The sequence below is a fragment of the Lagopus muta genome, chromosome 2 (genome assembly GCF_023343835.1).
Source record: "Lagopus muta isolate bLagMut1 chromosome 2, bLagMut1 primary, whole genome shotgun sequence".
Classification (NCBI taxonomy): Eukaryota; Metazoa; Chordata; class Aves; order Galliformes; family Phasianidae; genus Lagopus; species Lagopus muta.
In genome coordinates, this window is record NC_064434.1 from 41735893 (window position 1) to 41748863 (window position 12971).

The window sequence follows — 12971 nt, forward strand, 5'->3', positions numbered from 1 at the left end:
CAGGATGGTAAGACCTTATTAAGAGGTACTGACGAGATCTTACAGAGGCTATGCGCTGCTGTTCAGTTTTCAAATAGAGAGATGCTTTGTTAGAAGAGATGCTACCAACAGCTGATTTACATACTGTGCTAATTTCTCACCTCTGGAAAAATATCCTGCAGCAAGAGTAAGAAGCAAAAGAACAAATCTGGTAACCTGAGACATACTTATATTTCAGAAGTGGCAGACATCTTTAAATTCAGACTACAAGAATGGGATACTATTGCAAAATAGAGGGAGAAAGGAAAGAAGAAACAAACCACCAGGTCATCCTGTCAATTTAGAAACCAGCAAACCTAGTACATAATTACAATTCAATTCAAACTAGAAAAGAACCAAATTAATCAGTAGTCATCTCCAACAGAGGTCACAAGATCAATACCTGACTATTCTCAAAGCATGTGAGCAAACAGCATTAAAATGATTCCCGTTACTGAATACAACACATGGAGATTATCCTGTAAGCGTCATTATTCTCCTCATACAGAGGAATATCTTGCTGAGAGGCCAATCCTTAAGTCAGAGTCAAATTGTACCATACAAAGCAATGTCTATTTCAGAACCCTGTTATCATGTGAAGGAACAATTACTATGGAAGTCTAATGGATCATTGCCAATTTGGTGCTGCTTCAGACTGGTGCCTTCACTTCTTACCTAGTACACAGTCACACAGCATAAAGCAGATCTAAGAGAGAGAAGTAAAAGTTAACTCTATTCCCATGCAAGAAGATCTTGAGAAAGATTGCTGCATCATCAGCGTGCAACAGTTCTCCCCAAACTCTTTTAGGAAAAAGAAACAGCAAATCTGAAGTTAAGAGACAATCTATTCCAGATTCAGCAATCATCACAAAAAGACTGCAGATAAACAAGCTGATTGTAGAAAATCAGAATGAGATCTAAACAATCCCTTGAACATCTTGATAGGGCTTAAAGTAAGGTATGGTTCTTGAGGAAAAGTAAAACTTTTTTATCCATGTTCTTGAGGAAAAGTAAAACAACAAGCTATCTTACACCTCCAAAGACAACTAAGGAATAGCACTTCAGAAGAAAGGACGTTCTGTGTGATGTGGCAGTTCATAAGAGAGAGACTCGGTACGGAACAGTAATCACTGTCATACTATGCTGTATTTTGATATACTCAAAAGATTAGCAAGATTCTTTGCACTTTCAACACACATACAAAAGTAAAAAGGAGAAAATTTACTGCTCAGACAATTGTTGTGAGTAATAAATAGGATTTTAATAAAGCCATACCAAGAATATGCTTGTAGAATGATCTTGTGAAGTAAATGTTCACCAGCTGCCTGTGATTGAGAGCTAATCCCAGGATCTGGCCTGCAAAGCGGAAGTAGTTCAAATGATCTGGGTTTACAGAAGAGTTGCTGTTTGGCTGGAAGGTCGTTCCTATAAAATAAGAACATAATAGGATTTCTTTATCTATATGTCTACTTTAAGTGAAGTTCATATTTGTCAAAACATGCTATTTGAAAACAAAGTTTTATTTTGGAGTTCTGGATGGCTGGTTTTGTTTTTTTTTCTGTTCATGTCAGAAAGACAGAAGAAAAATATATTACAGTGTAATGACATCATATTACTACAATGATACTGCATAACCACTCTCCAAGACAACACCCTGAAATAATTATCATCAACAAAAGGGTAAGCATGATCTGCTGAACTTGGTCTTCCATTTCTACCTGCACCTTTGCTCACTCTCATGGGCCATGCTTCTATAAACTTGTGAACTAGCTCACAGGAAAGATCAGAATACATTCACTTCCTTTTGTCTGGATCCAGCCACATACAGACAGCAGACCATCCAGTCTTGGTCCTCTTGGAAGAGACCATCTCACACAGACATCCCTGCACTTGTCCTTTTAACTTTCAGAAACTGATCTATGCTTCTGCTGTTGACTGATATCCTTGTCACTCCCTAAGACTTTTTAAGCCAGAGGGCAAAACATTTATTACTGCTGCTGGTATGAAATCTTTCATTGATAAAGATTTGCTGTGTATGAAGTACCTAAAAGACAAAAAGTCAAATACAAGGTAGACCCATGGAGACCAACAGATCATTTTACCACAAAAGTGAACTGCTTGACTTTGTGGTTTTCTAAAGAGAAATGAATGAATATCACAGAATCACAGAATGGTCAGGGTTGGAAGGGACCCCAAGGATCATGAATCTCCAACCCCCCTGCCACAGGCAGGGCCACCAACCTCCATGTTTAATGCTAAACCAGGCTGCCCAGGGCCCCATCCAATCTGGCCTTGAACACTCCAGCAGCAGGGCGTCCACAGCCTCTCTGGGCAGCCTGTTCCAGCACCTCACCACTCTCTGTAAGAACTTCCCCCTGACATCCAACCTAAATCTCCACTCCCTCAACTTCAAACCATTTCCCCTTGTCCTGCTGTTATCTACCCTTTCAAAGAGTTGATTCCCCTCCTGTTTGTAGGCTCCCTTTAGGTATTGATAGGCTGCAGTGAGGTCACCTCACATCCTTCTTTTCTCCAGGCTGAACAAGCCCAGCTCCCTCAGCCTGTCTTCGTAGGAGAGCTGCTCCAGTCCCCCGATCATCTTTGTGGCTCTCCTCTGGACCCTCTCCAATAGCTCTCTGTCTTTCTTGTACTGGGGGCTCCAGACCTGGACACAATATCTTATCTCTACAGCTTCCTTAAAGCCGCAGAAGAAAGGCAAACACTTTCTATACTGCTGTCAAAGCATTATGTTCCACTAATACCAGATAGAAACAGAATGGAAACGTTAAATAGAATAGATTCATTTAAACCAACAATTCATTCTCCTCTTACAAAAGACAAAAAAATTTAAGGAAGTTTCACATTAAAAAGAATTCACTTGTAGTTTTAAAACTACATGTTGAACAAATCACTTCTCTACACACAAATATAACTCTGTCGGTTTCATTTTTAGTAAGTAACAATCTTACAATCTGCAATCAATTAAGTGAATTTCAGATGATAAAAATGTTTTCATTACCCTAAAATTAGGCAACAACAACAACAACAAAAAAAAAAAAAGCAGAGACATACCATCAGCTGACTGGGTAAATAAGGCATAATCTGGGTTAACTATTTCACTGGATAAGATATCAAACCACTCACGCACCACACCCTGTCCCTGCATGTCAAAAGAACAAAACATATTAGTACCTAGAGCTTTTACTGCCAGTTAAGGTAGGTAACTACCTATTTCTTAATAAAAGCACAAGTTATTTTAAATTTTGGATTTCATTCAAACATTATTCATGAAAGACAGGATTAGTTTTTCTATATAAAGCATAAAGGAAAACCAAGCAATTTTACCCACCATGCCTTCTTCTCCATGAAATCGCACAGCAATCCCTTGCTTTAGTTTTGCACAATTTGCTTTAGAGACAACTTCACAGCTACTCCTAAAAATAGAATCTGAATATAAAGCATCAATTAATTTTAAGCATCAATTCATTTTACTTCAGAGACATCCAATTCTGTTTAAAATAATACCTCTGTGAACTAGAAGGATGTCATTTTCATTGACAGGTCTGTGCACCATGTCTGAATCTGGTTGCCCGGAATGCAGATGTTCATAGAACCATTCGCAACGATCTTTAAATGGCTACAAAACAAAAGGTAAACAACATTACATGGATGCATTCAACTAGATAATTCCTTCTTCGCAAGCATGGTGAGGAAACACCGTTCCATCTAACATCAGGGAGCACTTCTTTACTGTGCAGGTGATGGAGCACTGGCATAGGTTGCCCAGGGAGGTTGTGGATTTTCCTTCAAAATGAATCTGGGCACTCTGCTTGGGGTGTCCCTGCTTGAGCTGGGCTTTGGACAGATGGACCCAGAGGTTCTGTCAAATTTCAACTGTTGTGCAATTCTGTGAAAATGATTATGCACACTACAGATTCATTTTGAGATGCGCTGAGTTACTCAGTACTATCTTAATAAGGTAGGAATTATTTTGGGATGAAGAAAGGGCAACAATGTCAAAATGGGCAAGCATTGCATAAATCAGACTTTCATAATGAAGTTTGCCTGCTATTTTTTCCACTTAGCTGCAAATAGCCTTCTGAAGAGTAGCTTTTTAGTCTAGAATTCACATCCCACATAAAACCATTAAATGTGTTTAGGTTATACAAGACATCAGGCTCCTACTTGGCAGGAAAAAAAAAAAAAAAAAACACACAACACTCACCCACAAGTAATCAAACAGGAGGAAACAATGTTTCACTGAAGGAGCTCCCACTAAGTAACTATGGCAAAAAATCAACTAATAATGTGTTTAATAGTGGTGCATTCACCCTCTGTTTTTTTCTGTTTAATTTAGAGTACCTCACATTCAGAAGCACTGGAGGACATAATTCTTCTATCCCCTCCCAGTGGGTTTTAAAAACAAACAAGCAAAAAAAAAAAAAAACAACTCTCTTATACTCATAGAAATTGTAGCAAAACATCTCTTGGTGTTTACCTGAGCTTTTATGATGTGCATAAATCTGGACATTAGTTCAGGACACTCAAGAAGGAAATGAAAGTGATCAAAAATGATTTTGGGATTCCTGAAAGAAAAAATACTTTGAGTTAGAAGTCTACTAGTCAGAGATCTAATAAAACTTCATGACACATTAAGGCTACTCAAAGAGCCAGTGCAATTACTCCTATAGAACAGTTCCAACAGACCTTTCTTTTTTGTAACATTTTCATTACTGCTTGTTTCCAAATGACTTAAGCTACCTCATCCTTTATACAAATAGAAGACACACTCATGAGCTGGGCAGTGCCTGAGAAACACTGAGAGCAACCAAATGCACTAAGATAGTGTCCAGAAGTCACTACATACAACACATTTGAGTAAGCATGAAAGTTGGCATTCACCTCAGAAGAGTAGGATTGGAAAAACAGAGGAGGCAATAGCCTGTTAAAAAAATTACTGTTGCTGTGTGAAAAATATTTTGTTCACAAAATCTCACCAAATCTTACAGGTTTGTTTACAAATGCAGAAGAATTCATCTAAGCCTGAACTCTGAATAATTAATATTCATTCTCTCATATTTGGAAGGACTAAAGCGTGTTTGAAAAGACCAAGAGTGTGCATGCTGCATATGTCAAAACAATAACCTCAAAACACAATTCTTTAGGAAGAAAAAGTATATGAGGTTGGACCATATTGGATATAAAAATAAACAAACAAATTAGGAACTGCACTTTCCTCGAAACTTACCGGTTAACAAAACACTTAAGGACATCATCATGTTTACAAACAAATTCTATAAAACGAGGTGACGTCATCCTGTTCAAAGAAAACCATAAGATATTAATGGAATTATTTAAGGAAACAGAAAAGAATTTGAATTATGTATGTTACTGCATTCTATTTTTTAATACAATGTTACACAAATAAAAACTGTTGGTTCCTAACTACTCAATCATTGAACCAAACACTCAGCAGCATTCAAGAATATGAAGATGCACATTTCTCTGTTGAATTCTCCCAACTTTCAGTGCAATGGAAACGCACGTACAAAAAGACTATTATTATATACACCATAAATGCACATTGTTCCATATGCCTGTTCATTAGCTAGAAGTCCCAGAACACACTTCATAAACTGTGCAAAGTGAGGAAAAGAATTAGGAAGAAATAATACTACAAACAATGAACTCGTTAATTACAGGGGAGAAGGTGAAACTTAATAGGTTCTTGAAGAGACCAAATTACTTGCCATGCAATCATCTTCTACATTAGCATGGAATTTTATTTTTTCTCCTGCATACGTTCAGAGAACGTGGGAGGAATTTACATGGGATTTATGTGGGTGCAAACTTGTTTACATCTGTGTTGCGCGCTTCTCAAGAAGAGAGAACTACTTACTGAGTCCTTTAGTTTCTCCAAGAGCAATATTTGCAATTGAGGATAAAATCATCTTAACACAGGCAGTATCTGAGAAAGGCACTGAAAAATAGTGCTTTCAAAAAGGACAATAATCCTAAAAGATCTCTGAAAAATTACTAGAACTCCGATTTCTTAAGAAAATTAACTACCACAATCAAGTCAAAAACTACAGATTTCCAGCAATAAAAGTCTGAATATAACAATGCCCCCAACATCAATTTTATATAAAAATGAGCAGCTCTTTTATGTAAACTGAGCTATTTTCCTTCCCTCACTAAATTTTACCATATTCTCTCCCTTATTCTTACAGAATTTAAACTAGTGAACAAAATCTTCCATGCTAAGTATGAACATTTTAAAAACACTATTTTAGGCCTGAGATATGGTCTGAGACTATTGAACAACTATAAGACAGTCTTTTCTTCACAGATTCTATGGCAATTTACACATTGAGATGTAACTTACAAAAACTCTCTCAACTCTTCAGTTTTGATGCTGAAAACTTGTCACATTGTATTTCAGTATTTTGACAAAGAACAGCTAGATTCAATAAGAGCATTCACAGAAGAAAAGTAATCGTGATGAGCAAATGAAAATAACCTTAATGCTTCAAATGTTTTCAGAGCTCAAGTGCTAACCCTGTTTCCACTCAGTAATTCATTACTAGATAATTTTCCATTAAAGCATGAAATGCCATCTTTTATCGTATGAGCATTAAAAACAATGGAAAACTATGAGCTCTGTTTACTCTCCTTCATTAAACATAAAAGACACTCAAATCTAAAATTAGAGCCATTTAAAATTATTTTCTGTCTGAAAACATCATTTGTTGGAATCAGCAAGCAAAATTGACATACCATTTATTCCCATTGCCATGAAAATTTTAGTAAAGTAGAATAAATATCACATTTTTACATTTATCTACGTAGATCTGAGAAATTCTTAAAAAAAAAAAAAAAAAAAAAAAAAAAAAAAAGCAGAATTCAGGCATAAACTGCCTTATTTTTCTGCATCCCAAGTTCTTCAAGTTACCAATAAATCACTGAAACAGTTCCGATTCTCCTAGCTTCTATGACAGCTTTCAATTCTACACAGTATCCACAAGGTTTTTCCCCAATCCCAGCATAAAACATGTGGAAGAACAGAACCACTGGGCAAGGTCCACAGGCAACTCAGCAGGATACAGACAGCCTCAAACTTAATATTGCTATAGGCATAAATCAAAGGGGAAAAAGATACACTTATTTCTAGAAGTATTTCTACTCTTCATTTGGCTGTCATAAATAGACTTTATTACAACTGCATCTTAGCAAGTTTTAATGGAGATTTTAATGGGAATAGCTTATAAGCAGTTTCTTAAGTAAAATTAAAAGGTAGAGTACAAAGCATTTGTTGAAAGTGTTGATCCTCAGAGCATCTTCCAGAATGCCCAGAGGGGAGACACCAGACAAAAAGTACTGGCTGACTTGGTAGTTTTTGATCCACTACATTTAGAGAAAGGAAAATCCTTGCAGTAGCAGGGAATAATCAGGAGCTATCACAGAATCACAAGGACTGGAAAGAACCTTCAGATATCATTGGTCCAGCCCCCTTGCAAAGCAGCCCCCCTACAGCAGGCTGCACAGGTAGGCATCCAGGTGGGTCTCAAATATCTCCAGAGAAGGAGAATCCACAACCTCCCTTGACAGCCTGTTCCAGTGCTCTGACACCCTTACTGTAAAGAAGTTCCCTTGCATATTGGTGCAGAACTTCCTATGCTCCAGTTTAGAAAGAACCTCACTTCAAGACTTCTCGGGGACCTGGATCAAATCTCCGTACTTTCTTAACTCTCCACTCAGGAGAGTCAAAGGATTTTTTCCTTGCAAGTTTACTTGACAGATATAAGCAAGCCTGGACAGACTAAGAACTCAACTACAGAGGACACACTTTGTTTTAAACCAGACACTGATGGTATCTAATTTACATAAGTTATGTCACATCTGTTCCACACAAAATAATACTTGCTAACCTGGGGCAGAATTCCAAGTGAGTGTTATTTTGAGATAAAAGGCTTCTTTTGAAAACTTCTGCCTCAGCTGTCATTTTCATACACAGTCTGCATTTCTTCTGAGATCAATTATAGTTGTTGCAGGATAATCACATTAAACTTAAAGATATTTTCACACTAAGAACCAACAGCAGAAACAGCTAAATTTCAAGAGATCAAAACTACATTGCCTGCATGTATCCCACATGATTAAAAAGAGACAGTCAATATGAAACCCACTCTGATAAAGTTACCAAAAGCATTAAGTAAAATTTGCTGTGCCATTAAATGCATCATTAAAGCAGGAAAAAAAAAAAAATCAAATAATTGAACTAATGAAAGCATCAGGAAGTATGCCCTTGACTGCCACTAATACCATCTGGTCAGCACCAACACTCTTCCAAGAAAGCATATATGATTTTGAAAATGTAATAACTCAGTTAATGAAAAGTATCCTCCTTACCCCTGAGGCATCTGACAGGAGCAGCACATATAAAATGCTTGAATGACAGCACTTAGCCTGTTTGCTGTCATGGAGATAACATCCTGGCCATCAGCATAAGCTTCCTGCTTCCCCGCAACTTCATATGTTTTCGAGTCCCCTGTGTCAGCAGACAGCTCTTTTCTGCTCTCTGTTCCTGCAGCAGCAAAGGAAGGCGTAGGAGTAGCATCCTGGTGATCTGGTCCTTTTTGCTTCAGCAAAATAGAAGTAATGTTGGCAGAGTCCCTTTTGTTTTTCATCAGCTCTGTGGCTATAAGAACTAGCCATTCGTCTAATGAGTGCCAGAGCAGTTCCAGTGGCTGCAATAAAATATGCAAAAAAAAAAAAAAAAAAAAGAACATGGTCACCTTAGATAATATGATGATCACATCATTAATATTAAGGCAAATAAACATCATTCACATTTAAAAGTTCTAAATAATACTTCAGAAGTCATGTTAGACATAAAACTAAAATATTCCTAAAAATTCTCTACTTGTAGCCACAAGCACTAAGAGAAAATTTCATATGGAATGGAAACAATCAAGGAGGAGACAGAAACAAAGGTAAAATAATTTAAGGAAGGGTCAAACACTGAACTGTTTAACACAGTTTGGCTTCATTGTTCTTACACAGCACAGCTCTGCCCAACAGCTGCATCCAAAGACACTAAAGAACACCTCTAGTTTTCAGACTAAGAGCTTATTAGTGCTTTCTTAAGGTCCTGGTCAAAAAAGCTCCCCACAGGTGGATAGAGCAAGCCCTAAACAGAGCCAAAGATTCAGACTGATACATGCATCTAATAAATTGAGTTTTATGCACAGCATGAGATCATACAGCTCATTTTGATAGTTATCCAAGATATCTCAGATCAGGGGTCACTAATACCCTTCTGAAATAAAAATAATATTAGTAGGATATCACAGCGATTTGTAAAGCTATGCATTTCATTTGAACAAAGTCACTCTTTGCTCACTAGGAATGTAATGAAAACCCGGCACAATCGTATTGTTACGCATCTGCTCAGGTGCAGGCCTACAGAAAAGAATGGGAAGAGCTGAGACACTTGTGGCTCCCTTACAGGCATTTCAAAAACATAAGACCCAACTGTGCCACTCCTTAATGCTGCTTATGTGGGCACTTCACAAGTGTACATTTTCTGAGTACGGGGAGATATTTCTGACTGAAGCTATCCATAATGTTCCAAAAATCAAAGGTGCACACATTCTCTTTTCCATATATTACTGTTGAATCAACATTTTTAACCAACTTTGGAATTTAAGGACTTAGCAGGTACTGAAAAGTACATTCTCAACATCTAACCCTACCTTTAAATATTAAGGGCTATTTGCAGCAGAGAGTATCAGGAGTCTAGATTATTTGGAACACTGTCACTATACCTAATAATCATATGCTCTCAAAACAAATTAACTCCCATATGAAAGCTGTGTATTAACAACTCCTGTTGAAGCTTACTGTTAAAAAAACTCCAATGTTTCCATTTTCTCCAATAAGATATTTAAGGAAAGAAAGCCAGTCTGCTCTCCATATCTGGTACTGGTACTGTTCTACGTACCATATGAAACTAACTTCTTGCACCTAGCGACCACAATCCTCTCTAGATGGCCTGCGGTGAATTACATAAAAGGAACTTCAGTAAAGCAGAGATGGCCCTGTGGTTTTCTTATTCTTGCCAAGAAATAACAATCCTCAGCAGCCTCAGATCAAGATACATTCACCTTTTCAATTTCACTCTAGATTATAAGAACTCTTCAAAAACAAAAAAAATCCAAAATTCATGACAGGTGGCAAAATTACGAAGAATTTCTGACATGCTTCAAAGTCTGTTCAAACAGTACACTAATATAAGAAAACTGTAACACAGCGTTGAAAAAAAGAGAAAAAAGTTTTTCTTAACTTGTTGTATTGGATAAAGCATATTTTTGCATCAGCTTTTTAAAAGTCATCATGCACAGACCTATTTGAACATAAAGAGAATGTGCTCAGAAGAAAGGAAAAAAAGAAGCCAGCAACACCCGAAATTGTTTCTCCGTGTATCTCACAAGGGTGCCATAAGACAGAACTGCTGCCACTGCTACCGCAACAATATTCTCCAAATGGAAGTTCCCCAATCCATTCTCAAATTGAGACAGTGCTGGACAAATAACTAGCATCCTATACAGTAAAATAAGACAATATCTATAGGTCTTGTTCAAATGAACAGCATTCAAAGAAAGTGCTGGTGATGCTAGTACCAATCAAGGCAGACAACTCCCTGGTCTCTTCCAGTATCACTACCACAATTACCAATCTAATAATATAGAGATATAACAAGGGGCTTTCCCCTCTCCTGAAAAGGAGTAAACAGTCCCCAACTTTTCAAAGTTGTGTCCCATCACGTTTTCAAAGTAATAACAAAAAAAGATAGAAAGGGAACATAATAATAGAAGAGAAAGGGAAGTCAATCAACTGACTTAGAATTATCTTGTAGTAACTATCCAGTTATTGTACATCCAGAAAAGTCTAATCCAACTGCAACTAAGATTAAAATTGCACTGCCAGACCACCGTACTCCATTCCTAAACCAGAACAAACTCTCATCAATTATTTTTACATTTTTTACTCTAAAATTTAATATCATGGAGAAAGAAAGCACTGGCTCTAAGGAAGGGCTGCCCAAGTTTTAAAACTTCTAAAATAAATTAAAAAGTAACAATCATAAATTTTAAATCCTCATGAATGTTTTGCTTTGTTAGTTCATGCAACAATAGTACATATTCTTCTCTTTCATTAAAACAACATTAAATTATTATATTATATATACATATATCACACATATATATATATATATTTAATTTATTTTTTATTTTTTTTACAGAAGTCAGAATTACTGGTATTTTCTGGGACAGCTGTGCCAGTTGTGTAGTATTTGTCTACTGCATAAGACTAATCTACAAGCCAAATGGAGAAACAATTCCTCCAGCACATAAATTGGTATGGCCACACAGGTAAGTAACTTTGCTGAAATACAGCTTCCTTCACAAATTGTGGTATTTTAATTTTATTTTTATTTTTTTTAATAATGAGTTTTGAAATGATCTCCAGTTGAAGAGAAAGTTCTTTCTATTGCAGTCTATAAGCCAGAACAAAATGTAAAGTTAAGCTACTCCCAAGAAAAAAAAGAAGAAAGATAACAGTATCTGTCCAACCTTCTCACCACAAGTATTTCTGTATTAACTGTGTTTAGCATCATCTGCTTGTTGTTTGATCTGGTACATTTAAACAAGCTTTCAATGAAAGAATTAAAAAATGGTGTCTTTAATAAAATTATTCTTGTGATTTGGGTAATGCTTTGATTTTTTGAAATGGAATGAACACGTGGTTAAATTCACAAAGTGCCAATTTAGTTCAACATGTTTTAACGAATAACCCTAAAGGACCAATATTACACTGCATACAGTATGATGCATTACATTTTGCACAAGTACTTTTCACTCAAGCTCTAGTCTTATATTAATGATACAAATGAATTTGTTATTAAAACTATTTTCCTATTGAAAAAGTACCGTTTTTTTTCAAATATTCTAATGTTAATCTTCGTTCTGAGGAAAGAAAACAATCAAAAATTAAGCTAAATAACTAAACATAGCTGTAATTAGTATCATCTTTCATGAACTTATTAGCATAGCTCTTTAAAATTCACTAGAAGTAATCTAAAAAACATATCAGATCACAAAAGAAAAAGCAGTAATTTCAAAATACCCCACTTTTAGAACACCTGATAGAAATGTGAAGGTTAAGGAATATTCTCATCATTTAATCATTGGCTTCTAAATCTGGTGATATGAACTGTGCCATCAAGAGGATGGAAGGAGAAATTAGAAAAGAAAAAAAAAAAGACTATCTTTCAGCTGTTATTCTTTAGGTGCTCTGAACAGCTCATCAGTTATACTCCCAATGCAGTGGCATGCAGGAAACTGAGACTGCTTTACAGAAAGTAAAGATACAATCTTTGACAGGATTCCCCACAAACAAGTATTCAAAAAAAAAAAACTTTAGAAATTAAACACCTAAATGGCCAGAGCCTAAAGCACATTTCTAAAAGCAGCTATAAATCAAGAACCTTTCCAGGGAAATAGTAAGCTGTACATTATAAAGCATATAATAATAACATTCAAGAATAACTTGGGTAAAAAAAAATCATGATCAGAGTGAAAACAATACACAGATTAGAAATTAAGAAATCCTAATTTTGAAGCAACATTAATACAATCTCTTTTACAGTGCTTAATATTACCACATTTTGAGATCACTACATTCTTAAATAAAATGTTTATAATAAAACCAAGTTTACCAAGACCAGTTAAGAATTAAATATTTAACATCTAATAAATAAAACATCAAAATCAAACAAGAAATAAACATAAATAATAAAGTGAAATGTGCATTAGTGTTTAAATGAATTCAGTGAAAAAAAACAACTAAAGAAAAGGAAAGAGTCAGGATTAACTTAAGAAGGGATAGGG

At 35.9% G+C, this 12971-nt stretch overlaps 1 protein-coding gene across 3 annotated transcripts in view; it reads right to left on the reverse strand.

Annotated features, from left to right (window-relative positions):
• Positions 1–12971, reverse strand: part of HACE1 (HECT domain and ankyrin repeat containing E3 ubiquitin protein ligase 1) — a 48163-nt gene that overhangs the window by 14942 nt on the left and 20250 nt on the right. For all 3 annotated transcript variants that reach the window (XM_048936105.1, XM_048936104.1, XM_048936106.1), the window contains 7 exons: positions 8428–8765; positions 5267–5335; positions 4517–4604; positions 3544–3655; positions 3368–3465; positions 3091–3178; positions 1294–1443 (listed from right to left, as the gene is read on the reverse strand). In XM_048936105.1, the coding sequence (XP_048792062.1) occupies positions 1294–1443; positions 3091–3178; positions 3368–3465; positions 3544–3655; positions 4517–4604; positions 5267–5335; positions 8428–8765 (943 nt within the window). The remainder of the gene's footprint in view (positions 1–1293; positions 1444–3090; positions 3179–3367; positions 3466–3543; positions 3656–4516; positions 4605–5266; positions 5336–8427; positions 8766–12971) is intronic.